The sequence below is a fragment of the Oryctolagus cuniculus genome, chromosome 15, assembly GCF_964237555.1.
Source record: "Oryctolagus cuniculus chromosome 15, mOryCun1.1, whole genome shotgun sequence".
NCBI lineage: Eukaryota > Metazoa > Chordata > Mammalia > Lagomorpha > Leporidae > Oryctolagus > Oryctolagus cuniculus.
In genome coordinates this window covers 13,196,123-13,223,492 of record NC_091446.1, presented here as the reverse complement: position 1 = coordinate 13,223,492, position 27,370 = coordinate 13,196,123, and the positions used below count along the sequence as shown (strand labels likewise).

At 57.3% G+C, this 27,370-nt stretch overlaps 1 protein-coding gene across 1 annotated transcript in view; it reads left to right on the top strand.

Moving 5' to 3' along the window:
• The first annotated feature begins 15,190 nt into the window (after positions 1–15,190).
• Positions 15,191–27,370, top strand: part of SLC18A2 (solute carrier family 18 member A2) — a 35,418-nt gene continuing 23,238 nt past the window's right edge. Inside the window, exons 1-3 of the mRNA XM_051824209.2 lie at positions 15,191–18,124; positions 18,518–18,653; positions 19,923–20,277. Of these exons, the coding sequence (XP_051680169.1) occupies positions 18,533–18,653; positions 19,923–20,277 (476 nt within the window). The 5' untranslated portion in view covers positions 15,191–18,124; positions 18,518–18,532. The remainder of the gene's footprint in view (positions 18,125–18,517; positions 18,654–19,922; positions 20,278–27,370) is intronic.

Below are 27,370 nucleotides of genomic sequence, written 5' to 3'. Positions count from 1 at the left end.
CCCTGGCCGGCGGGTCTCAGCGGGGCCACAGCCCCACCCTGGGAATTCGGAGGCCTGGAAGTTGCCTTGGTTGCTCCAGCCTCGGGCAGCGAGGGCGTTAGGGTGTCACCTACGGCTTCCACCTCCCGCACCTGGACCAAAGCCCATGGTGGCCACGGGGGCCTAGGCTGGGGGGTGTGTGTGGTGTCGTGCTGTCCAGGTGTCCACCAGCCTCTGCGCGTGGGAGGGTGAGTGGCCCTCGAAGTTCCAGGGTGCAGGTGATTCCATCCCATCAAGGAGATGAGGCGCGGCTGAGGGGGGCGCTCCGGCGGGCCTAATCCCTGGGGGCCCCAGGGGCTGCGAGGGCAGGCGCGGTCAAGGGCGAGGCCGCGGGTCCCGCAGGGTCAAGTGGGGACTAGGGTTGTTGGAAGAACCCCAGTCCTGCGGCCGGGCTGCGCTTCCGCGAGTGACCAGCAGGTGGCGCCGCCAGACCGCGCGGGGCCCGCGCTTCGGGGCCAGCAGGTGGCGCCTCCGGGCTTCTCCCGCCGCATCTGCGGGGACAGCGCCGTCGGGGGTGGGCATCTCCCGCCAGCATCTCCTTGTCCCCCGGCAAGGGCGCTTCGGAGCGCTGTCCCCTGTGCCTGAAAGTACAAGTTCTGCCCGGCTCGTCTCAGGGCTAGACAAGTTTCCTCTTGGCAGGTGCTGTGCTGTCAATCATCCCACCAAATGCTCCGCCCCCCTCCCCCCGCCCCCCAGCAGCCTCACTTGCAGGAGATACCCCGGGGCATCCGCGTCCCCAGAAACACCCAGGAGGCCCAAGAAGGCCGGGGGCTTGGAGTGGCTCTGCTTCCTGGCGTTTTCCACCCGACCTGGAGCGCTGGGGAGAGGCGGGCCAGGAGCAGGAAAGCCTTGGGGGCGGGTGCTGGGACCCCAGGGAAACCTGCTGTGCCCCGTCCTGCTGGGTGACCTCAGACTGCGAGGTCCGGCCTGAGGGGAGGGGTTGGCCAGGACAGCCGCACTGGACTTTCCCAGCTGCTTCCAGACACGCGTGCACCCGCCCTTCCCCCGGGCTGCAACCCTAAGGTCCGGCCACAGCCGACAGGAGCCACAAAGTGGCTTTCCGCCCTGGGTTCCTCCAGGTGGGAGGACCCCCACTGTGCCCGGTGTGCAGAGGGAAGGTGACTGATGGAAGGCGTCAGGCCAGGCCGGTCCAGAAACTTCCACCGTGCTTACCTCTCACTCCCCTGCGGACCGAGAAGTGGTGTTGCCCCGTGGTTAGAGCCCCTGCCTGGGGAAACCGGCGGCCTGGCCAGCCTCGGGGACTTGTGGGATGGACGTGGACCTGCCGCCCACATCCGAGTGCTGTTGAGGAGATGGGAGGGGCTGCCGCGTGGGGAGTGCTGGAGCTCTGGCCCGGCCTTGCGGGCTCCTAGAGGTGAAGAAGCCCACCTCCCCTCTGCGAGCAACTGGGTTCCAGGCAAACTCCGCCCCCAGTTCTCGATTCCTGCTGCCGCACCCTGGGGGAGGCATTAGTGATGGCGCCTGTCGCTGGGTTCCTGTCACCCACCAGGGAGACCTGGATGGAGTTCCCTGCTCCTGGCTTCAAGGACGTTTGGGGAGTGAACCAGCAGATGGGGACTCTGTCATTTGCCTCTCAAAAGAAATTATAAATATTAAACCATCTCAGCTGTCCTGACGGCTGTACTAGGGGCAAGCAGTGGCACCCTGCCACTCCCCCCAGCAGCCCCCACTGCTTGAGATGGCGAGAGCAAGAGCCTCCGGCTGGGGCTGCCATTGGGGCACAGTGGGTTAAGCTGAGGCTTGTGATGCCGGCATCCCACATGGACGCCGGTTCGAGTCCTGGCTGCTCCAGGTCCGATCCAGCTCCCTGCTAATGTGCCTAGGGAGGCAGCAGATGATGGACCAAATGCTTGGGCTCTTGCACCCTCGTGGGAGACCTGGATGGGGTTCCAGGCTCCTGGCTTCAGCCCAGTCCAGACCTGGTCATTGTGGCCATTTGGGGAGTGAACCAGCAGACAGAAGCTCTCTCTCTGTCTCTACCTCTCTCTGTCACCCTGTCTTTCAAATAAATCATTAAAAAAAAAAAAAGGCTCAGGCCCGATGGCTTTTGGCCTGGCCTGCAGGCTACTTCCAGTTTGACCCCTGCTGAGACCCCAGTCTTCCAGGCCCAGCGAGAATGGGCAGCCCCCCCACCCCCGGCACACACTGGGCACACACACAGGCCTCCCCCACCCCCACCCCGCACACACAGGGCACACACACAAGCCCCCCCCCCCCCCCCCTGTTGGCACACACACAGGCCTCCCCCCACCCCCGGCACACACCGGCGGCCGCCTGCTCAGAGGCCAGGGGTCCATGGACACCATTGTCCTTCCCAGCCTGTCTGTCACTTCCTGCTCTGCCCCCGGACTCCCTCTCCTCCACTTTGCTGCCCCTTCCATGAGCCTGCGTGCTCTGAGCCTTGCGCCCGGGACCCTGGACTACTTAGCTGTATCCGTGGCCACCTTTGGTCTCAGCACTCAGCCACACCCCCGACTTCTCCCCAGAGCTCCAACTCCATCGAGAGCCAGGACCTCCAACTCCACCGCCCCAACCCAGCTCTGCCCCGCCCCTCCAGGCCTGCACCCCCCCTCCCGGGGAGCGGCAGCCCCAGGCTCCACTTTGTCTGGAAGGCACGGGTGCCCACTAAGAGGCCCAGGCCTGAGTCCACCCCTTAGTTCCAGAACAGCCCGTTTCCGGGGGAGCTAGTCTGCTTATTTGAGAAGCTCCCAGCTGACTGATCGTGTTTTCATTCATTTTCTGCACCACAAGCTTTTGGCTGGTGCCCTCTGCATGCCCAGCATCAGGGTTCCGCCCTCATGGAGTGAACAGCTGGCGTCCAGGCAAGCATTGGCTACCTGGGCACAGCCAGTCCAGGTGGTGACCTGCACCCCTCCCCCAACCCTGCCCAGGGGTGAAAATTCAGAGCAGCCAGGCTACCCTTGGTCCCTCTGCCCCTGTGTCCCAACCCAGCTCCGTGGAAGCCCAGCACCCTCCGAGGCTTGAGTGGCCGGGGCAGCTCAGCGGTTGTCATGGTGACCGGCATGCACGTCTGCTCAGGAGAGAACTTTGAAGTCGACTGGGATGTGAGGCGACAAAGGGCGTCTCACTCTTGGATGCAAATTGTGGCTCCCTCCCTCCCTCCCCCGGCTGACGTCCCTGCTGGCTTTTGTTCTTGCTGTCCAGACCAGAGAAAAACCCCCTTCAAGGGCTGCACACGCAAGGCATAGGCAGTTAAGGCCTCTCTCCGAGGTCTGAGCTCCCGTAGTCCCGCTCAGAGGGAGGCAGGGGTGACGGTGCCTCTGCCTCTTCCATATTCACCAAGCACCCACTCATGCTCAGCTGGACTGCAGTGAGTGCTGGAGACTCGGTGACACCCACCTGGCCTCTGACCTTCTGAGGCGTGTGGGCAGGCCTGTGCCTCAGTTTCCCCAGAGTACCGCAGCGCTGACGGGACGCCGGAGTTTCCACGCAGTGTTTTCTGCAAGTCAGCAGGAAGAAGCTTGTCACCCATGCCTGTTTTGGCAGAAGCAACTTTGCTCTGTCTTACACATTTGGCTCCCCTCTAACATTTTTCTCTTTTTTTAAAAAAAATTTGTGTATTAGGACTGGTGCTGTGGCATAGTGGGTTAAGGCTCTGCCTGCAGTGCCAGCATCCCATTTGGGAGCCAGTTCAAGTCCCAGCTGCTCCACTTCCAATCCAGCTCTCTGCTGTGGCCTGGGAAAGCAGCAGAAGATGGCCCAAGTCCTTGGGCCCCTGCACCCAAATGGCAGACCTGGAAGAAGCTCCTGGCTCCTGGCTTTGGATTGGCACAGCTCCGGCTGTTGTGGCCATTTGGGGAGTGAATCAGTGGATGGAATATCTCTCTCAATCTCTCTCTCTTTCCCTCCCCTTACCTTGGAAGTGGAGCAGCCGGGATTTGAACCCATGCCCATATAGGATGTTGGCACTGCAGGCAGTGGCTTAACCTTCTATGCCGTAGCGCCAGCCCCTACAACATTTTTCTTGAGGAAAGAACTCCATAACTGAAAAGCATAGCATGGGGTGAGGATGAAAACCAGTGGCCAAGGGCTCACTTGAGCACTTTCCAGATGGCAGCTTCTGTGTGTGTGGCCAGCCTAGGGGCCTGCAGTCCAGGGCTGGTGCACAGGACAAAGGAAGACGCGTGTGGCAGGGAAAGCTGCTGGGACCACTGACATCTGCCTGCCTTTTTTTTTTTAAGATTTATTTTATTTATTTGAAAGAGCTACAGAGAGAGGTAGAGATGGAAAGAGGTCTTCCACCTGCTGGTTCACTCCCCAGATGGCCACAATGGCTGGAGCTGCACCAATCTGAAGCCAGGAGCCAGGAGCTTCTTCTGGGTCTCCCACAGGGTGCAGGGGCCCAAGGACTTGGGCCATCTTCTGCTGCTTTCCCAGGCCACAGCAGAGAGCTGGATTGGAAGAGGAGCAGCTGGGACTAGAACCTGGCGCCCATATGGGATACCAGTGCCTCAGGTGGATGCTTAGCCTACTGTGCCACAGCACCGGCTCCCCCGGTGAGAAACTTGTAGACAGTTTTATTGTGCACTTGGCCTTGCTGCAACAGAGCTGCATGTTGGTTGCACACTTTGCCAGCAGTGGTTCGAAGGCGTGCAGTGTGAGCGCACGAGGACCGACCGCCTTGCTCCCAGTCTGTGATAAACAAGTCCAGGGCCACACCTCTCACACCTGTGTGCTCACCACCCACAGCAGACGCCCAAGAGTGGCGCTGTCGGATCCCAGAGCAGCAAGTGTCCCTCTGTGGACAGAGCCCATCTCCAGCCTCACACAGCTGCTTTCTCCCTGGGCGGCAGCAGGACACCAGGGTTGGGCAGGTTGAGGAAGCGCTGGCTGGAATCTTGTCTTCCGTGTATCAGTGCCATCTCCCCTCTTCCCCTGGGCATCAGCGCTTCCCCCTCTACAAGAAGGTAACTCTCACCCCTCCTGCCCCAAATCAGATGGCAGGGTACATGAACAGGTGCTGGGAGCCCCACAGCTGTTGGCCGTGAGAGGTGTGGGGTGTTTCCCACCTTGGCTATGTCCTGGCCAGCTGTCCCCAGGTTCCAGAACCTGGGTCAGCGAATTCCTGAAGTTTCTAGAAGGATGCTGGCCAGAGCAAGGCCCATTCTGGCTTGCCTCCTCTCACCTCTGGGTCCTTGCCCACTCTTTCCTAGAGTGAGTAGGCCAGGCCCTGACTCAGCATGCAGCCAGCCCAGGGTTCGCTGCCTACTCGGGGTGCCTCACTGTTTGTGTGGTCTGGACACATACTTAAGACCTGCCTGTGCCATCGGATGTGTGCTCGCTGGCTTTCAGGGAGCACCTGCACCGGGGGCGCGGTGGTGAGCAGGTCAGTGGGCTTGCCGTGCCGGAGGTAACAGTGTCCTGGGGCCTGGCACTATCAGAGGGCAATTTTAACTGGACAGAAGCCCATGCCCAAGTCCACACGCCTGCCATGCTCTGGGGGTGAGCAAGAGGCTTCTGGTATGGGCTCAGGTATTAAGGCCCACATGCAGGGTCACCCGGAGGGAACAGGTGCATTGGAGCTTAAGGGAGAAGCCAGCTCAGAACAAAGTGCCCAGGCAACTGGGGCTGTGTGTCTCGGGCAGGGTGCACCCTGGAAGCTGGCACCGCCGATGCCCACCCAGCCCAGAAGGCCAGGAGCCAGCGGGCCATCCAGCAGGCCCTGGGCTTTGCGCTCCTGTCCTCCAGGGGCTCAGAGCCAGACAGGGCCAGGGAGGGCTCTGAGAGCTCCCTGTGACTCGGGCTGAGACAGCCCAGGAGGCACAACTTCCTAGGGAAACACAGGGTTTACGTTCTTGCGTGGTGGGAGGTGCAGTTGGTAACAACCACCACACCGTGCGTGCAGTCCTGGGATGCAGGTCCAGGCGCTCCAGCACCACAGCCTGGAAGGCCTAGAAGCAGCGGAGAGTTAGCCTCACGCTTCTGGAGGCTGAAGTCCAAGATCAGGCTGCCAGCGTGGTCATGCTTCGCCGAGGGCCGTCTTCCTGGCTGCAGGTGAAGCTTCTGTCCCGGTCACCCATCACCGCCGCCCATCACCCAGCCTGAACTGATCTGTGTGCATTTAGCCTGGACACACGCATGGCTTTTGGAGTACCTGTTTTTAAGTTTTCCTAAATTGAGTCATCCCAGACATGCTGCCCTGGGAGCTTTGTGTTCATGGCTGAATAATGCATCTTTGACATTTCTCCCTGGTAAACACCAGGCCGCTGACTTCTCCTAGGCGGTCACGGGGTGTTCTGTGCTACAAGCGGCCACTGCTCTGATTTGCAGGCCCCTGTATGCAGGAATTGGGTTTCCAGGTTTTTGCCTCATGCAATTCTGAAGTCATACAAATAACTTTACCCACAAAGATTTTTCAAACAATTATTTCTTTCCTGAACTTATTTGAAAAGCAGAGACAGACAGACCTCTCATCTGCTGGTTTACTCCCCAAATGCCCACACAGCCAGGGCTGAACTAGACCAAAGCCGAGAGCCGGGGTCTCAGTCCAGGTCTGCTGCGTGGGTGGCAGGACCCAAGCACTTGAGCCTCACCTGTCTCCTCGCAGGCACGTTAGCAGGAAGCTGGAATCGGGAACCAAGCTAAGACTCAAACCCGAGCGCTCTGATGTGGGATGTGGGTATCCCAGCAGTATCTTAACTGCCAGGCCAAATACCTGCCCCAGCATACAGATATCCCCACAGTTTCTGAAAGGTCTCTGTCCTTCATCCTCTCCCAACATCTGGGGTGTTGGCCCAGTGCGGGGGGTTTAGCAGACGTCTGTTCACTCCACACTGCCCCCTAGAGAGATTCGTAATCTGGAGGAATTAGGGTTGTGTTGCCTTGAACTTCAACACTGAGCCCCAGGGGTCACCTTGCCAACAGCAGCCCTGGCCACCGGGCAAAAAGTGTGGACCAGAACCTTCCCCAAAATCTCCTAGAAAAGGGAGGGCTGTGCGTGAGCACGCATGTGTCATGCATGTGTGTGTCATGCTCGTGTGTGCCATGTACACGTGTGATGCGTGTGTCATGCTTGTGTGTGTCATGCTTGTGTGTGCCATGCACACGTGTGATGCGTGTGTCACGCACGTGTGTGTCACTTGTGTGTGTTTGTGTGTCCCTACAGCACCCAAACAATGGTTTCGCTGGGAGACAGCATCTCCTACAACAAGACAGCAGTCGATGGCAATCCGATTGAGATAATGACTGGATTAGCTCTCCCGCCTCGGAGATGGTGACAGTGATTTCTCAGGTGCCTTTTGGTTACACACAAGTTTCTGCACAACGAAATTAGGTTTGGGTCTTTGCAGCCTGCCTATCAGACTATCGATTACCCACTAAAATGTGCCCGGCAGATGTCTGGGTGGGTGTGCAGTCGGCATTGCAAGTGGGTGAGGACGGCTCTGAGAACGGGCTGTGGGAGCCACCGCAGAGGTGTATCCCAAGGCTCGGCTCCCTCCCAGGCCCCACCTGTCTACACCCGCCTGGCAGCGCCTACAGGGTCACACATCAGCCGCTCCCAGAGCACGAAGCCTCAGGACACAAGGTCCCAGTTCTCACCGCCCTGACCCCAGACCCCTGTGTGACCTTGCACAAGGCACCCTCTAGGGTCTGTCCCCGCCCACGGGTCTGCTTGTGTGTCAGAGGCAGCCACACGACTTCAGCACCTCTAAAGCCCGTTCCAGCATTCCCAGTGGAAATGCAGTGTGGGGAAGCCACAGGGGCAGCTTCCAGCTGTCCAGCAGCCCCATTTGTAAAGCAAGAACAGGTGAGATTAGTTTGTATATATATATATATATATACACATATTTATATATTTTTGACAGGCAGAGTTAGTGAGAGAGAAAGACAGAGAGAAAGGTCTTCCTTCCATTGGTTCACCCCCCAAATGGCTGCTACAGCCGGAGCTGTGCTGATCTGAAGCCAGGAGCCAGATGCTTCCTCCTGGTCTCCCATGGGGTGCAGGGCCCAAGCACTTGGGCCATCCTCCACTGCCTTCCCAGGCCACAGCAGAGAGCTGGACTGGAAGAGGAGCAACCGAGACAGGACCGGCCCCCCAACTAGGACTAGAACCCGGGATGCTGGTGCCGCAGGCAGAGGATTAGCCTACTGAGCCGTGGCACTGGCGAGTTTTAATATATTTTATCCAACCCAATGTCTCTAAGCTATGACCATGTCAGCTTGCAAACAACGTAAACATTACTAATGAAATAAGTACCTTTTTTCACACGGTGTATAGGAAGTCCGGTCCGGATCGTCTCCCATAGCTCATCTCAGTTCTGCCTACTTGCATTTCAGGCAGTTCATGGCCACGTGTGGCCAGTGCCTACCGGCTGCACACACAGCTTAGGTACCGGCCGGTCCACAGACCCAGCTCTGGCCTCAGGGCGCACGCTGCTCGTCCCACGCCAGCCCCGTGGATCTGTGCGTCTGCTCTGCGTAGCCCTGCACGAGCTGCTCTCAGGAAAGCAGAAGGTGGGGCAGGCCACCTTCTCGGCCTCCAGGGGCTTACGGCCTGGTTGGAACAAAGAAATGAGAACGCACCCAAGTGAAGCTCCTGGGGAGCGGTGTGGGCTGCAGAGGTGTGGGTGGGAATAGCCCCAGGGCCCCCTGTGCTCCTAGAGGCAGAAATGCAGGCCGGGCTCTGTGGTTCTCTAGCGCCTGCCTTTTGTAGGCAAGAGAACATGGTCCCTGGATAGCAGACAGCAAATGCACCGCGTATGTGATCAGGGAACTGGCACATAAGGCCTTGGCCTTTCTTGGTCTCTTCCTCTGCACCAGGCAGCTGGAGGCCCCGCCCTCACGCAGTTCAGCGGTGGGGGGATGCAGAAGCCAGATGTTAACCAGGCACACTGGAAAAGCTGTGACTACAAGGACAGGTGCCGGCTGAAAGGTTTGGGGACCCCCAATACGGCAGGGACTGGGTATCGGGTCCCAGGAGTAGCAGCTTTCTCATCTGGGTACTTCCAGCTCACTGTGTCTGACCACAGTGGTAGAGGCTTAGAGAGAATTGACCAGAAAAGGAGGAGGAGGGAGGGCCTTGCAGGCGGCAGGCACAGCCTGAGCAAAGGCCCTGGGGTGGGAAGCAGCACAGAGTGTGTGCACAGATGGCAGACCAGGAATGGGAATAGATAATCGGATAATGGGACACAGAGCGGGGAAGAGCATCCCCGGGGGAGGCGGTGTTGTCGGGAGAGGTGAGGCGCCCCAGGCTGCAGCCCCAGGAATACACAACAATGCAATCACAGAGACAGTTGAGGCCAGGCAGGAGCCCAGAGTGGCTTCAGATCAGAGAGGCCAGGCTGCAGGTGGCAGGTGAAGATGCTCAGGGCTCGCCAGACACGTCCCGGCTGTGCGCCACTGAAGGGCTCCCGACAAGCGGACGGCCCGGCCAGCTTGGTCTTCGAAGCTCTCTCAGCCGGCGAGGAGAGTGGACCACGGTTGTCTGGGTGGCTGGCAGGCACTGGGGCGACCGTCACAAGGCTCCTGGCGGGCGTGAAGCGGCAAGGCACGGGGCTAATGGAACACAGCCCCGCACAGCTGACTGGCTCTCCGGCAGCCTCCAGTCGCAGCAATGTCCCCAGACAGGTTAGTGATTCTATTAAAGCAGCCAAACCTGGAGAGCCGTATTTACAGATAAGGCTGCCGAAGCCCTGAACCCAGTGATTGAATTATTAAGTTAGAGCATCTGTGACTTAATTTCACTGGCCATCAGCAAGGCATCCTTCAAGTAAATTGACGTTTGCTTTGCCTTGCCCTCCTGGAACGATCGATTTGGTTAGATTTTAGAGAGAAAATGTTCTTTGGAAGCAGCTACTTGGAAAGCCTCAGCGAGGCATGGGAATGAAATGCATGAATTGCAGTCTCATTAATGATATGAATGTTATGCAGCTGATAGAGTTGGCATCAAGGATGAGACGTGGCCTGCTTGAGACCTACCTTCTGTGCACACTTGAAGTGAACGCCACGTTTGCGGCTGTTCCATGGCAAGAAAGATCCCCGGGCCCGGGGCCCGCTGTTGTGGTCTCGCGCGCGTTTCTGCTCACGTGTTGTAGCACTTGTTGGGAAACAGGTGCTTGATTCCTGCGCTTTGTGGACCCGTCCGCTTCTCCCTCTGATTCTGTCCATTTGTGGTCCCCGTATTTGCAGCCCCATCCCTGGGGGCAGGTGCACGGAGACCGTTGTGTCTTCCCGCGACCCTTGTTATCATTGTCAAAGCTGCTTTCTGTATCTCTGTGTCCGGTTTAATTTTTTTAAAGATTTATTTATTTATTTGAAAGTCAGAATTACACACAGAGAGAAGGAGAGGCAGAGAAAGAGAGAGAGGTCTTTCATCCACTGGTTCACTCCCCAGGTGGCCACAATGGCCAGAGCTGCACCAATTCGAAGCCAGGAGCCAGGAGCTTCTTCCGGGTCTCTCACGTGGGTGCAGGGGCCCAAGGACTTGGGACATCTTCTACCGCTTTCCCAGGCCATGGCAGAGAGCTGGACAGGAAGTGGAGCAGCCGGGACTAGAACCGACGCCCATATGGGATGCCGGCACTTCAGGCCAGGGCGTTAACCCGCTGTACCACAGCGCTGGCCCCGTCCGGTTTAATTTTGACATTTCTGTGGATACTTTCGAAGTTCGTGGAAAATGAAAATAAAAGATAAGTTTATCTTGGTAAAAAAACATTTCAAAATCCCTGCATAGTTTTTCCATCAGACACACATTTCGCGTGGACTTATTGTCCGCGTCGTTGATCTGAAGTCGGTGTTGCTGCTCAGCTCTGAGGCGTCTAGCGTGGGTCCGTGTCATGGTTTTCCCAGTCTTTTGCTTTCCACCTATGCTGCCTTTGTGGTGAGGAGTATTTTACACACAGCATGTGGTTGAGACTTTTTAAAAAAATCCATTCTGACAATTTCTTGCTCCCAATTGCTGTGTCCGTGAACGTACAGTGGAATTTTGGATCCAGCTGGAGTCGGCCATCGTTTAATGTTTGTTTTCTGCTTTTTTTTTTTTTTTAACTCACCTGTCCCTCTCTTCCCACCCTTAGCTATGTGAATACTTTTAAGAAGTCCACTGAGTTTTTCTGCTGGCTGTTTAGTCATTCTGGGCACTGTGTTTCCAGGGCTTGCCCCGGGGTGACCTCCTACACCCTTCTCTGTTCACAGCCCGTTCACAGGTAATTACAGAGCAGGTGGCACAAAATTTAGAAATGTGGCCGCAGGATACCCCACACCCCTTCAAGTTAGAGCTCTGTGGCTCCCTGATCTATGGCCATGTTACAATGACAATTTTAAAGATTTATAAAGAAAGTAAGAGGGAAAGGCGGAACACGACATAAAATCCAGCCAAGAGTCTTTTCCACTTAGCCAGATTCTCGCTTTCCCCGTGCCCTTCGTTCTTTACTGAAGCTTGAGACAGAGCACAGCCCCGCCTGCCCCTGGGGCCCGCTCTGGACAGGAAGCCCGTGCCTCTTCTGGGCACCCCTGGTCCACAGCCCCTTTTTGATGGACACCTCCTTTGGGCGCGGTGGGTTGGCGTGAGGGTGGGAGGAAGGCCTCCCGCATGGAGAGCCAAGTCCATCACCTGCAGCTGGGGCTCGTGCTTCTGGCACGGGCCCTGCAAGTGGTGAGTTTCCATTCTCCTGCCTCGTCCCAGGGCCCCTCCTGGGCTCCTCCCTGACAAGCGCATCCGCTCTGATGCACGTGATACCTGCTCTTGACCCAAGGCTGCCTAGAGTCGGCAGCCGTGGGCGTAGCTCTATGGGGGACTAGTGGCCACGTGGTCCTTCTCCGTGGGCATCTGCAGCTCCTCACTAATTTATCGGCTGGTGGTGGACACCAAGGTGGCCGCAGACACCCTGGCGGAGAGGGCTTGTTTCAGGTCCCCGTGTCAGCCCTGGGTCCTCTCGCCTCCTCTGGCCCATCCTTCCTGCCCCAGCCTGACGGGCTGTGGAGATGCGGAGCAGAGACCCTCCCTGAAGCCACCCAGTCGCACGCTGGCTCCCCAAGGGTCAGCTCCGGGAGCACAGGCCTGGTTCTGCACGAGGCCTCTGCTGAGCTGGCGTTCAGTCCGGCTTCCTGGGGGAAAGGGAGACTTTCTGGGCCAGAGGGCAGGCGCTTACTTCATCCCGCCCGGCTCCTCCTGATGGCTCTCCCGAGGGGCGGTGCCAGGCCCCACTGCGCCCAGGGAAAGGTCCTGCTGCCTCGTGGCTTCCCCCACAAATGCCGGCTTCCGCTGTTGCCCCGGCTACGGGCGTGGCACTGTCTCACCACGGGCAGTCAGCTGCCCCTTGTCTGACTACTGGGGTCTCTGCGTGTCTCTTCCTGGGACTGGCAGCTGTTTGGGCTCCCCTGCTACCACCTGCCTGTTCTTAGGGTGTCCCCTGCTCTCTACGCTACCTCCGGTCTCTCCCCTGTGTTAACTAGGACAGCAGGTGCAGCTGCCTCGGGACCACCGTGCCCCTTCTGGACGCCTGTGTTCTGATCCATTGTTTGCACTCCACAGCTCCCTGGCCATGGAGTGAGTTTGCCCTCCTTAGTTCCAGGTTCTGTGACGGGGGTGGGGGGACATCTGAGGGTCTTCCTTGTGGGTCGGCAGCCTCCCTCCTCTGTGCCTTGGATTTCCCAATGACCGAGACCCCGATGACGTGCCGGGCGCTGGGCAAGCCCCCTCCCTTCTGATCCCGGTAACCACTGGGAGGAGGGACTGGTGTGAGGCTCGGGGCCAGAGGAGAAACTGAGGCCCACGTGAGGGTTACATGGCACGCACAAAGGCAAACACCTTGTGCACATGCCCCAGCCAGACGCTCGCCACAGCTTCCTGTGGGTGTCCCAGCCGGTGCCACACAGCGCCCTGGCGGCTCCACGCCTCACCCCTCCTCAATGTGGAAACCTAACGGAAAGCCAACACTGGTGGTAGCACTATGCCTTCTCAGTCCCTGCCGTCTACACGGGGTGTGGGGCCGCCAGACTGGGTTCCCTGGGGAGCAAACACAGGTGCGTGCCCCGGGCAGCATCCTCAGGGCCTGGGGGAGCTGTGGCTGCCGATGGCAGAGAAGGAAACTGCCCTTTCTCAGGTCCCCACAGCTGTGCATGGCAGGAAGGGACCCCTCCCCATCCCCCCATTCCCTCTTTGTGAGGGTTTCCTGAGCACTGTCTGTGTTTTGGACCATCGGTAAGGAATGAGCAAAAAGGAATGTCCCAGTCCTGGTACCCGGGGAGACAGAAAACAAGTCACACTCATGGGGAGACGTACTCGGGGGACAGTGGGTACATGAGGGCTCATTAGGGAGGGACCTGACACCGAGGCGAGATCCAGGGAAGATTGGCTTCTCCCAGGAAGGGAGTTAGGGTTGGAAATGAGAATACGAAGGAGGAAATGAGGAAAGGAGTGAGGGCGTCTCAGGAAGAGGAAAAAGAACGTGCAAAGGCCCTGTGGCAGAGAAACAGGGAGAGGAACCAATGAGGCAGGACAAGAGGCAGGGGCTGAGTGGTACAAAAGGAGGCTGTGGGGACTGAAGGCCCAGGCCAGGCAGGGCCCCCAGCTGGGCTCTTCAGCCTGCGGTGCCAGAAGCCTGGGTGTGTGTGAAGGCCGGCTTTCTTTGTTCTTTCTTTCTTTTTTTTTTTTTTAAGGTTTATTTATTTATTTGAAAGTCAGAGTTACAGAGAGTGAGGGAAAGAGAATGAGAGAGAGAGAATCTTCCATCTGCTGGTTCTCTCCTCAAATGGCTGCAGTGGCTGGGGCTGGGCCAGGCTGAAGCCAGGAGCCTGGAACTCCATCCAGGTCTCTCATATGGGCGACAGGGACCCAAGCACTTGGGCCGTCTTCCGCGGCTTCCCCAGGCGCATTAGCAGGGAGTAGGGTCAGAATGGAGCAGCTGGGATGTGACCTGGTGCCCACATGAAATGTGGCGTCACAGGTAGTGGTTTAACCCACTGCGCCATAGTGCTGGCCCCCATCTTTTATTTGAAAACTGATCTGGCTGAGACAGAGCTGAGTGGAGACAGGACGATGCGGCTTTCCTGTTTTGTCCCCTCTCAGCGATCTCCTGTCTCCCACTGGACAAAAGGAAGGCGTTACCTCTCATCCAACTTGACCACCTCACCTGTGCTGGTGTTCTGAGGCATTAAAACCCGCACCATTGGTGTCAAGTCTCCGAAAATCCTTTCCCTGGCCATCTCACTAAGTAAAACACTTTTACAAATATGTATGCATGCATGTATGTATGTACTTAAAAAGGAGAGAGAGAGAGGGAGAGAGAGAGAGAGAGAGAGATCGTCCATCTCCTGGTACATTCCTCAAATGCCTACAACAGGTTGGGCCAAGCCGCAGCCAGGAGCCAGGGGCCAGGAACTGCATCACGGCCTCCCATGTGGGTAGGACCAGGCACGGACCCAAGCCCTTGGGCCGTCATCTGCTGCCTCCCAGAAGGTGCGTTAGTAGGAAGCTCAGCCAGAACTGGAGTAGCTGGTGCTGGAATCAGGCACTCTCATCCGGGTTTGCAGGCGTCCCAGGTGCCAGCTGAACTGCTGTGCCATTATGCGCTTCTGATACAACTTTCCTTTGGATGTTTAATAATTATTTATCAGAATCCATATTAAATGTAAGACAAACACACCACTTAGGCACCACTAATAAATGTTCAAATCATGTAATCTTAAAGGGAATTTTAAAACTGAGAGCCTGATGGCCCTAAGAAAGCTGTAAAAAGTTAATGCATATTCATGTATTGCAATTCACCTAACAGATAATATTGGGAGTAAAGAATTTAAATAGGGGCTGGCATTGTGGCTCAGTGGGTAAAGCCTATGATGCCGGCATCCCAGATGGGCACCAGTTCGATTTCTGGCTGCTCTACTTCCCATCCAGCTTCCTGTTAATGGCCTGGGAGAGCAGCGGAAGATGAACCATGTGAGAGACCCGGATGAAGTTCCTGGCTGCAGCCTGGCCCAGCCCTGGCCATTGGAGCCATTTGGGGAGTGAACTAGTAGATGGAAGATCTTTCTCTCTCTCTGTAATTCTTGACTTATAAATGAATAAATAAATCTTTTTTAAAAGGTTTATCTATTTATTTGAAAGAGATACACAGAGAGAGGAGAGGCAGAGAGAGAGGTCTTCCATCTGCTCATTCCGCCCCCCCCCCTTTTTGGCCATAACGGCTGGAGCTGTGCCAATCTGAAGCAGAAGCCAGGAGCTTCTTGCAGGTCTCCCATGAGGGTGCAGGGGCCCAAGAACTTGGGCCATCTTCCACTGCTTTCCCAGGCCACAGCAGAGAGCTGGATCGGAAGTGGAGCAGCCAGAACTTGAACTGGTGCCCATATGGGATGCTGGTGCTGCAGGTGGCGGCTTTACCTGCTATGCCACAGCACCGGCCTCATAAATAAATCTTTAAAAAAAAAAAAGAATTTAAATAAGGCATTATGGTTGGAAGAGGAATGAAAACATACTTTAAAAGTGTAATGGACACAATGTACATTGATTGCAACTGTGGAGGAGAAATTTGTATTTTGAAGTCTAATATGGTGGTCTTTCATGTTTTAGACTATTTTTATTGCAATGGGCACATTTAAGAGAGATATAACATTTGTATTCATGAAGGTCAATATATACAATATACCCCAAACTATTTAAATTTGTGATTTATGAAAAAGTTCAGATGCCAACCTAAACACATGCAAGGCACATATATTTTGTTATTTATTTTTTAAAATTTTTTAAAGTTTTATTTTATTTATTTGAAAGGCAGAGTTATAGAGAGTAGATACAGAGGAGAGGTCCTCCATCCACTGGTTCACTCCCCAAATTGCTCCCAGCAACCGGGCCTGGGCCAGGCTGAAGCCAGGAGCTTCTTTCAGGTCTCCCACGTGGATGGCAGGGGCCCAAGCACTTGGGCCATCCTCTGATGCTTTCCCAGGCCATAGCAGCGAGCTGGATTGAAGTGGAGCAGCTGGGACTTAAACCAGCGCCCACATGGGATGCTGGCACTGCAGGCCAGGGCTTTAACCCGTTGCACCACAACTCTGGCCCTAGGCACATATATTTTATTTTATTTTTTTAAGATTTATTTATTTTATCTGAAAGGCAGAGTTACAGAGAAGCAGAGGCAGAGAGAGAGAGAGAGAGAGAGAGAGAGAGAGAGAGAAATCTTCCATCTGCTGGTTCACTCCCCAGAGCTGGAGCTGAGCCAATCCAAAGCCAGGAGCCTCTTCCGGGTCTCCCTCGTAGGGCACATATATTTTAAAAAAGTGTTTTGGAGCCCCTGGTGCAGGCCGTGGTGCTCTGGGGGTGGCAGCAGGGACCAGGAAGAGGGGCACAGGGACGGGGATGTTCCCAGGAGCCACCTTCTTCCTGCTGGCGGGGCTGTAGTGTCCACCACAGCGGGATGACTGCATACAGGGCAGAGGACAGGCTCTGTGCTGGGGCCCTTCCTGTCTGGCCAGTGCCAGCCACAGCGTGGGCACAGAGCAAGTTCTCAACGAGTGTTCAGCGCCCAGAAGAATGAGAGGCCGACAAGTACTGGGCACCCACTCAGTCATACTAAGGACGCCCCGCACAGGGCGCATCAGCCTCCCCATTTCAGACAGAGGGGTTCCGTCATCTGCCCAAGGTCAGGAAGCAGCAGACTGGGGCACAAGAATCCTGGCCGGGGCCCTTACCTGTGAAGCCTGCCACCCCCCAGGCCCCGGGCAGAGCCCACACTCGGGGCATGCCGCAGACGTGACGCCTTCACAGCCATTGAAACCGCTTTCTGCCGTCTGCCGGCTCCTCCCCAGCGGTTTTCCTTCTCTCCTCTCCGTTTAATATTTCAGTTGCCCACTTCCTGGGACATCCCGGGGACCCGTGTCGCTGACCTACTTACCTATCCAACCGTCTTTCTCACATCCTGGGCAGGGAACACAGCGGGGCTCTTTAAGGCAGCAAGGAGGGGGACAGAGCGGGGACACACGGGGGCTCTGCTGCTCAGCGCAGGCTCCTGCTGACACAGGCGGACATGAATAAAACCAGGTCAGCGGCGTCTGCCGGGAGACCACGACAGGGCAACGCTGATGCTCGTGTGGCTTTCCAAGAAAACAGCTTCCGGCCCTTCAGCCGCCCAAGGAACTCCCAAACTCCCCCGGTGTGTGTGCACCTGTGTGTGTGCGCGCACCTGTGCGCACACAGGGGCGCGCTTATCGGGCACTGTTTGTCTCTCCTGTTTATAAAAGGAACTGGGACATCGAAAGTGGCCTCTCCCCCTTAAGAGTGAAGACAACAGCTCCAAGCAGGCGCTCTGCTCCCTTAAGCTCCATAGCTCTCCGGCAGGCACGGCTTGGAGGGGCGGAGGACGGGCGGCACAGCTGTCCCCTCCCTCTTTACCAAGTGTCCAGGAGCCCTCCCAAGGCCAGCTGCTCCTGGTGGTCCCAGAGGCCCCATCCTACTGCCCAGACTTTCTCAGACCTAGACACAGGGACCTGGGGCTGTTTACCGTCCCTCTTTCCCAGTGTGTCCCCTCACCTGCTCCAGGGTGCCCAAGGCTCAAAGCCTCCCAGAGGCGCCACTGGCTGGAGAGGGGCGCGATGACGATCAGGGGTGAGAGGGGAGCTTCTTCATGAGTCTGTCCCTGGCTCGCAACACCCCAGGACCCCTGTGCCAGGCACTCACCCACCCTCAGCGCCACGTCACCGACATTGGGGAGCAAGGATCCAGAGAAGTAGCTCCAAGCAGCTCCAGCCGCTACCGGGGGCCACAAGACAGCACCGGTCTCTGCCTCCTCCCCTTGGCCCCTTCATTCCGGGATCTCACGGTGGCCCCTCGCCCTGGCTCCTGATCCTGTCCCTCGGCGCCCCTCGGCCTCACCCGACCCAGGTCCCCAGGGCGCAGAGGCGGCCCCTCCCCGCGGAGACGGTGGGGCGGGCGCAGAACCGCACCCCCCGCCCCCGCCCCGCGTCGGCCGTGACGTCAGAGCCGGACCCGCTAAACTGAGCAGCGGCGGCCGAGAGCGGGGCGGAGACTGCGACCAGGAGCCGCCGGCACGGACGGAGCCCACAGCGGCGCAGGCACGGAGGACACCTGCCGGCAGCTGCACCCGAACCCGAGGTACCGCGACCCTACCCTCTGTCCGCCGGACTCGGCAGGGAGGAGCGCGGGGCTGGGGGAAGACGAGGAGGGTTCCCCCCAAGGCGCCGCGCGCAGGGCTCCGGGGACTCCGGAGGCGCAGAGCGCACGGTGTGCGGGACCCCGCGGCGCGTTCCGAGCGCGCCGTGCGGGAGGCGGGAGCCTCTGGGCGGCGGGGAGCCGGCCAGCGGCTGTTGCTGGGTCCCCGACGGCGCGCAGCGGGTGCTGTTTCGCCGGCTCGCGGGCGCTCGTGGGCACGCGCTCGGGGCAGGTGCGCGCGGCTGCCCGACGGCCCTAGTGCGGCCGGCCACGTCGGAGCGGGCGCGGGAGGGTGTCCCCGCCGCGCCCACCCTCACCGCGCGCTGCGCCCCGCAGCCGCGCCGCGAAGCCATGGCCCTGAGCGAGCTGGCGCTGCTGCGCTGGCTGCGGGAGAGCCGCCGCTCGAGGAAGCTCATCTTGTTCATCGTGTTCCTGGCGCTGCTGCTAGACAACATGCTGCTCACCGTCGTGGGTACGTCCGCGCCCGCGCCCGGGGTCCCCTCCCGGCTCCCACTCCCTGGCGCGCAGAGAACCCACGCGTTGAGCAAAGCTCGGCCCCCGCGCACGGCCGCGCCCGGGCTCCGAGCAGCTGCATTGTGGCTTCGCTTTCCTGGTCACCAACGACGACATCCGATAAGACGCGGCGCGCGTGTTTCCTCCCGATAGCGCCCGGCTTCCCCTCGCCCACCCGCGCCGCGATGAGAAAGATTTCCAGGAGAGGAGCCTTTCTCAGAGGTCGGAACGGTGGGCGGGGGTGCTTTGGCTACCGGAACAGGTGGGACGCGTCGCCGTTCCGAGGTAGGAAAGGCAGGGAAGGAGTGACGTGGAGAGACGTCGTCATGGAGGGTGACACGACAGATTCGCCTCTGCGCTGCGGGAGCGGACCGGACCTCATGTTCTTTAGTCTTTTTCTTACGTGGAGGTCTGGGAAGTTCAATGCAAGTGGAAACCCCAAGTCTCTTAATTAGCCCAACCGAACAAGGGTGTGGTATGTTTTCCCCTAAGGGTAGCCTGGTGTTTAATGACTCCAGTCATTTAGGTTCCTCGCCACTTGCGCGTTCTCTCACAGCTGCGCTCACGGCCACAGTCCGGTTTTCAGATCCTGGATTATGGAGAGCTGTGAGGCTGGTTCGGGGTCTCCCTCGGGGTCTCGGTGCTCCTCTGTCCCCGGGTTGACCGCCTGAGGCTTCCCCTGTACTGAAGAGTTCACTTCTCCTTTGAGGGTCGTAGGAACCCTTCGGTGTGGGCTCCCGCTCAGGTGGCAGAGCTGAAGGGGACCTGTTCAGTCTCAAGATCCTAACTTCCTGCAGGTGCACTGGGTTTTTTCCACAGCGCCTAATGCAGTTGAGCTCTCTGTTGCATTAAACCATTGGGAAGTGTCTTGGGAGCCTCCTGGGGGAGCGTTGGTGACCCCAGGTCAGCCTTGACTTCATGCTGTTTCACTTTGCTGAAATATCCCTGGGAAGGGACACAAATGACAAACATCTCTGAGGTCATTTAAGTCGGCCCAGCCACCCGCCCTGGTAGCGAATGGCTGCCCAGGGCCTCTGGGGGGCTTGATTTCTCGTGGGAACTGAGCAGGGTGGCAGTGTGTGAGGCTGGGTCCGGTGCCTGGGGGGTGGGGGAAAGCACACCACCTCCCTGGGCCTGAGCTGGCGTCCGGCCCCTGAGCAGCTGTGCTGGTTTTGCCCAGGGAGGGTTTCAGGGTGCTCACCGCTTCCTGCCCTGCTCTTGTCTCCAGTCCCCATCATCCCCAGTTACTTGTACAGCCTTGAGCACGAGAATGCGACAGAGACCCAGACGGCCAGGCCCGTGCTCACGGCCTCCTCCCCAGGCCGCTTCCACAGCATCTTCTCCTACTACGACAACTCCACCATGGTCACAGGGAACGCCACCGGAGGCCTTCCGCAGGGGCAGCCACACCAGGCGTCCGCCACCACCCAGCGCCCGGTGACCAACGCATCTGCTGCCCCTGCCGACTGTCCCAGTGAAGACAAAGACCTCCTGAATGAGAATGTGCAAGTTGGCCTGCTGTTCGCCTCCAAAGCCAGCGTCCAGCTCATCACCAACCCTTTCATAGGGCTGCTGACCAACAGGTGGGTGCTGTGCTTGTCCCGAGGGTTCCTGTTGGTCCCCACTGCTGTCCCCCGCGGCAGTCCTGCTCAGTCCTTTCTAGAACCTGGAGGGCCCGGCTGGTCTCCTTCCCCCACGTCTCTGACCTCAGCTGATCACCATTTCTCGTGTGTTCTGTCTGTCCCTGCTCCCCTCTGTTGCTCAAATAAAATGATTAGCTTCTGTCTGCATGTGGGTTTCACCAGCGCCTTGGGCAGCCACTGTGGCCATTGCTGGGTGTCTGCCATACAGCTTCCTCTCATCTGACCCCTTTGGGCACACACTTTGTTCTAGGATGAGTGGTTTCTCTCAGAGAGCCTGGGTTGTGCTGGTCCCCTTCCACTGCACAAGGGCAGAGAACGGGGGCTGTGGTCTGGGGCACGCAGGCTGCCCGGGGCAGCCCTGTGGTAACCTGGGTGTCATGGAGTCTTTTGGGCCCTCCCTTCTCTATCGCTGGTGACTGTCCAGTCAGTGTGTGTCCTACAGCTGAGACAGCCCAGTTTTACCTGGTAAGGTAAAACCCCTGCAGGACAAGGGGCAGGCAGTCCTGGTGGGGCTGAGCGAATGGTGGTGGCTGCCGTGTGCCGGCTTACAGAAGCGGTAGACGGGGAAGTGCCCAAAGGCCAAGCTGTGAGCCGGGCTCTGAGTGGCATCAGCGTGAGCACAGGGGGCCGAAGACAGGAGGAGGTGGGAGAGGAACTGAGGAGGGCAGGGCTGGGAGGACTGGAGATCCTACCAGAGGGCAGTCGGGAGCCCTCGGAGATGGCTAAGCCAGAGGCTGGCATTTGGCATTGTAAGACACTGCTTGGAACATCGCGTCTCATACTGTGTTCCGAGTCCCGTCTCTGATGCTGACTCCAGCTGCCTGCTAATGTGCACCCTGGGAGGCGCGGGTGAGGGATTGAGTACCTGGGTCTCTGCCACCGACATGAGAGACTCCGGTTGAGTTCCTGGCTTCAGCCTCACCCAGCCCTGATTGCTGCAGGAGAGTGAACCAGTGCGTGGGAGAGCTCTGTCTCTCTCCAATCACAGATTTTTTTTTTCCCAAAGAAAGTGATTCCAAAGCCAAACTGAAGAGCAAGTGAGCTAAGCTAAGGTAGGGGAGGAGGGATGGTTTCATGATTTGCGGGGCCCGATGTAAGGTGAACATGAGAGCCCCTGGTTCAGATATCGGGCGTTTTAAGATGCAGCAACAGAGCATGAAGGCAACTCGGGGCGCCCTGTGCAATCCTGGGCTTGGGGTCTGGGAGCTGAGGAGCCCTGGCAGGGGCTCCGAGGGGTCAGCTGCCCACGGTGGGAGCAGCTCAGGCACACGGAGGTTGCTGCTGCTGAATCGTAGTGAGGTGCTCGGGAGTGCCGTTGGATTTTCAAATCATTTTTAAGAATCTCAAGCCCTGTCCAGCCCTCCAGCCTGTGCAGAGCCGTATTATAAGATCCTCAGCAGATTAGCCCAGCCACAGGCTCATTGTGAGACCCCCAAGAAGCGCCATTATCCAGGTGACACTCAGGGGCTCGTGTCTTCCCCAGGAGGAAAACCAAACAGATGCGAGCGGTTGCAGGATTGTGTTCTGTCTTATTTAACACCAAGCGCGCGTCTAAAATGCATCTGGTATAATTACAGAAAACGGCTCAGGGTTTTGTATTCTGAGAGAGCAAATACTGGATGTGAAAATTGAGGACATTATCGTAATAGTGCCTTGCCAATCACTTGGGCAGGCACGTGAGTAGCCGTACAGTGGGATACTTAGAAGCCTGGCTGAAATGATGCGAGTAGTCTAATCTTCCAAATGCAAATGACAAATGAAAAACCTTTTAAAAATCCCATTCTCGTGTTTAATGACTTGCTAGGCTATCGGGGGAGAAGCTTGTTTAAAAGCGCAGAGGGCTCTCCCCTATTAAATACTGCACGTGCTTTGAGGCTGCAGCTACCCAGGGCTCTTGTTGGGAGGTTCCCAAAACACTGTCTTCCACGAGAAACCTAATTTTGTTTCCTGCATTGCGAAATGTAGTCTCTTCTTCCCACGAGTTCCCACTTTGATCTGGAGCAAAAATTCAGTCCCTAACTGACTCCCCCAGCGACCCTGCACATTTAAAAATGACCTTGGTCTTGATGTGCTGCCTGGTCATGTGGACGTGCAAGCAGGTTCTAATATCGACCTTGGCAAAACGATCGAGTGAACTCTGTCGTGCCTTAAAATGATAGTGATTTGTAGCTCTTCTATTTCTCAAGCCCTGGGGACATGAAACTGGGGACTGGCTGCTCTGCTTGGCTTCAAGACTTGGCTCTCCCTGCCCTGCCCTCACCCCCCCCCCCCGAAGTTCAGATGGGAACTGACAGAAAGGGACAAATACATCCCACTGTCCCCGGGAGCTGCTGCACACCGTCTTTGGATGTAATTTGCACCAATCACCCTCAATTACTAACAAGAAGGAATGACGTGTGTTGTCAGTGTTGTAAGCAGGTGTTTCTAACAGCCTTTTAGATGTGGTGAATATGTTTCCGATGAGGGAGTCACTAAAACTCTATGTAACTCACCTTGGCGATGTCAAACCAGTGGTTCCTCTGTAGAGACATCGGAAAGTTCACAGTAAATGGATTTAAAGGGTGAGTTTGGGGGCAGACATTTTTGAAGTCCATGCAGTTTTTTCCTAATGCGCATATTCCATGAACTTTTTGAAGCCTCCTGTGCGTTCTTGGTGAGAGCGTTGTTAACAGCGCAGGGTGTTGGAGCCCGCAGGGCCAGTCCATGTACCTTCCAGGTGCAGGTGTTTGCAACACAGGCGGAGTCCTGTCTCCACTTCTCATTCTCTCCAGCTGCTCCCTGTTAGCACAGTTTGTGCCCTTAGCTGTTAAAGAATGTGAGAGAAATCTTCCATCTGCTGGTTCACTCCTCACTTGGCTGTGCTGATCCAAAGCCAGGAGCTTCTTCCAGGTCTCCCACGCAGGTGCAGGGGCCCTAGGGCTTGGGCCATCTTCTGCCTTCCCAGGCCATAGCAGAGAGCTGGATCAGAAGTGGTGCAGCCGGGACTTGAACTGGCGCCCATATGGGATGCCGGCACTGCAGGCGGCATCTTACCCGCTATACCACAGCGCCGGCCCCCAGATTGCTTTTCTAAATCAGCAGGGAAGTTAGAAAGCAATCAGATGGATTCCTAGCGCGTGGACCCTCGCGGCCCCAGAAAACAAAATCTTGCCAGCTTTTGACATGAGCTGCTCCAGCGTGGCTCTCGCCATGCCCCTGCCCCACGTCAGGCTGCTGCAGCCCCTTGTCTTAATTTAAGTGGGACCCTCTCTGAAATGAGTCGCCCCACGCCTGTGTTCATGGCCGTGATGGTGCTCCGTGCCCCGGAAGCAGGAAGGAAGGCTGCTTTTCTAAGATTCAGATAAGATCTGGTGCCAAACCCTGAAAAGACAAAGCAGCAGTTTGTGGGAAGGCTGGACATGTTGGCGTGGCTGTAATAGGTCTGCGTTAGTCTTCACCACACTTCTCTGTAAGAAGTGGTAGCGGGTGTTGAAGTAACGACAGCTGTCATGATTTGAGCCCGTGAGTGAGGTGTGTGAAAAAGCAATGTTCTAGGCACACGAATGGTGTGAAAACTCCTTTGTGTTTCTCTGCTGTGCAAGCCAGGTACAGATGTCACGTCGTTAGCTTCACCTGCTTAGCATGAAGCAGATGCAGTGCGTGCGTCTTTAGGGCCGGAAGATCTGGCAAACCCATCGGGAGAGGAGCCCCTTGCTGGGGGCCGTCTCCCTGGGCTTCTTCCTTGACTGCAGCGAGGTCTCGGTGGTCTGCTCTTTGTCAAGCCAGTGGCAGTGGCTTAATTTATTTCCATAGTTACCTAGTATATTTCAGAGCGGCTATTTTCCCTGGCACATCTTAGCTTCCATCCCAAGGGCAAGGAGGAAGCCACAGGGCATGAAAAAATCTCTGGGAAATCGACTGTGGTTATTTTCTACCCCCAGTGGCAGCCAGTCGGCCAGAAGTGGGCTTGGTAGGAATTGGCCATGACCTTTGCAGCTCCCGTGGGGTGAGGAAACCAGCGGTTCTGGAGAGGGATCTCCCACTCTCGACTGTGGATGATGTGAGGATGGCGGGGGGTGGGGGCGGGGGCTGATAGAGTCTCTGCTTCTGCGGCGGGAAGAAGTTGCCAGTGGAGCTAGAATGTTCCTCATGGCATTGTGGGAACCAGGGGAAGAGGGCTCGCCCCGGGGAGTAAGGAGCCGGCGTGACCCCCTGCGTGGATCCACTGGCTGCGGAAGGCAGGCAGACCCCAGGGCCAGCCCTGAGAATTTAGTTGCTTAAGTGACAGATGTCGTTTTCTCCTTGAGCAAATTTGGAATTGCCTTCTGTTTGCCGACATTGAGGAGCGTGCTGAGGCCACTGGGAGGGGGACATTCCCTCGCCTCTGGTGTCACTTTGCACCTTGCAGAGTCATTACTCTGTGTCTTTGGCACGTGCCCTGGTAGAGGACACGTAGCTCCTGGCCAGCCTGAGAGAGCAGCTGTCGGACAGGGAGGAGCCTGTGTTAGTGTCTGTGGCTGGGAGAAACTTCCTGGTGTTGGGAGAGAAAGGGCAGCTCATCAGTGACCCCAGGGGACGCGTAAGCAGCAGAACTTTTGTTGGTTTACGCATTTTTCTAGGGATTTCAAATGTGATTTTAACTCTCGTTCTAACTGGATTCACTGCCAGGGGGCAGTGAATTGTCCGATGGCCGTGGGCTGGGATGACTCACGGAGATCCTCATGGGACCTTTGGTTAAAGGTTTGCTGAATCTGGTCTAGCTCTGCTGAGCAGCACTTTAATTAAGATGGCATCGGATTGAGACGAGGGTTCTGACACAGATGTTTATGACTAATATCAGTTACGTTTCCGTCCGTTTTGGAGACATTGGAAGGAAGAGGGCCTGTATGTTCTGCCCACTGCTCGGTGGCCCTGGGGCACTGCACAGCCCTCCTACATGGGTGTTCAGAGGGCCAGAGGAGGCTGAGGGTGGCGGTCTGGGTCCAGGGACGTCCCTGCTGCCTGCGGTGAGTTCCTCACCAAGCTCCAGGAACGATGCTGCCTGGTGCTAACCACTGGGCAGCCCTGCTGGCCGCTTGACCTGTACTGAAGGTGCAGGAGAGGGTGGCAGCCCCAGCCCTTGGCCTGCTCTGAGCTGCGCCGTCCCCAGACCTCCGCTTTCTCGTGGACCTTTGGGTTTCCTTCCAGCCTCGCTCCCAGTTATTACCCCCGTGTGCTTTCAGAAAATGCCAAAGGAATTAAAGCAGTAGCAAGCCCAGTGTCTGGTGTGCTAAGGGCCTAGCCCGTGGCTTCCAGTGAGACGGTGCCCGCTGGGCCCGCTGGCCGTCGGGGACCTCCGCCCTGTGGTTGGCAGCTGCCCCCGAGTGGACACCAGCGGGGCCTGAAGCACGTGAAACACGGCGTGCTCCTCACCATGAATTTGGGGCAAACTCTCTACATTCCCCGAGCCTCAGGGGTGGCTGTGTGAAAACAGGGGCAAAGCCAGCTCCTCCCAGGATGCTGGCTGCTCAGGAAGGCGGAGGCGGCGGAAGCTGTCCTTCGAGGGCCCCCACCCTGTCATTCCCAGTCTTTGGCCCCGGGGAACGTGGTAAAGTTTGAGTGGAGTGCCCTGGGCAGGCGGGCGTGCCCGGGTGCGCTTGGCCTGTAGACCTCTGCCTGGTCTCTTTCTTCATGCCTCGGGCTCCTCCTCTGTGAAATGGGGAGGTGATCATTGCCCTCCAGCAAATCGGGGAGCTGCTGGTGCAAGAGCTTGGAGACCTGAGTGTGACCTTCAAATGAAGGTGTTCATGGTTCTGACTTGAGGCGCTGCCTGGGCCCTGGGACACTCAAGCAGTTGGCCCTCGTAGCTTCGTTGGCTCCTCCCTCTCCAGGTTCCTGAGGGAGGGTGCACGGAGCCTGGAACTGCTATGGGCTGTTGTGGGTGGGATCCACCTACTACAGGTGTTGGCATCCTTCTCCGGGCAGGCGGCCAGGGAGCTGCGTGTCAGAGACCCAGCTACTTAATCCAGGAGGAGGAGGAGGGAGGAAGTTGTGTGTCTTTAAAAAAAAATGAGAAAGGCAGAGCACTGAGAGAGAGGAAGGTGGAGAGATCTTCCCTCTGTTGGTTCACTCCCCAAGTGGCTAAAACAGCCATGACTGGACCAGGCCGAAGCCAGGAGCCTGGAATTCTGTCTGGGTGTGTGTCAGGGCTCCAAGCACTTGGGCCATCTGCTGCTGCTTTCCCAGGTACATGAGCAGGGAGTTGGATCGGAAATGGAGCAGCCGGGACTTGAACTGTCAGCGTTCTGATCTGGGATGCCGGCATTGCAACCTGCCGTGCCACCATGCCTGCCCCAGGGAGTGACATTTCTAAAGCACCAAAGCACTGCCTATGCCCTGGGCGCTCTGGTGGGTGGACAGCTTGACACGCGTGTCTTCCCTTCTGCCAGTGTGGGGAGTGGGGCGTGGTCTCTCCATGGGCCTGAGAGAAGACTCTGCTGGGTTAAGTGGCAGGGCCAGGAGTCCAGCCTGATGTGGGACATGGGAAAGCCCGGGCCCTCCCTCTGCCTCTGCCCGTCTGGTGCCTGAGCCCCTTGTCTGATAGTGCACCTGCCCAGCAAATTGGATTTTGAATTTTTTGCACAGCAAGCGAGGCCCCGTTTTCTAGGCAGGGCTCGCCAGGGCCTCCAGGAAGCAGATCTGCAGTGTTGCTTCCTAATGCCCCTAAGACGCGGCACGGTTGTCTTTGAGTCACTTGGTGGCCTTTATCAGCATCGCTTGGTTGCAGCTGTCTCTTTGGGGAAGCTCTGGCAAAGACTATCATGAAGGGAATTTGTATTTTTTAATGACAGAGTAGGGGCCGTGTATTTGTGTTCCGGCCTCCTTGCCAATAACGTGTTAACATTGCTTGCAGCTCCATTTCTCTTCGGAGTGCCCGTCCGCAAATGTATTCATGTTCCGAGACAGTCAAACACAGAAAGGTCACGTAGGAAGCACTGAGTAGATGAATTTTGAGAATAGCCGACCTAACACTTGTTCACTTGATCCCAGGGGGTGCCGGGGGAGAATCGGTCTA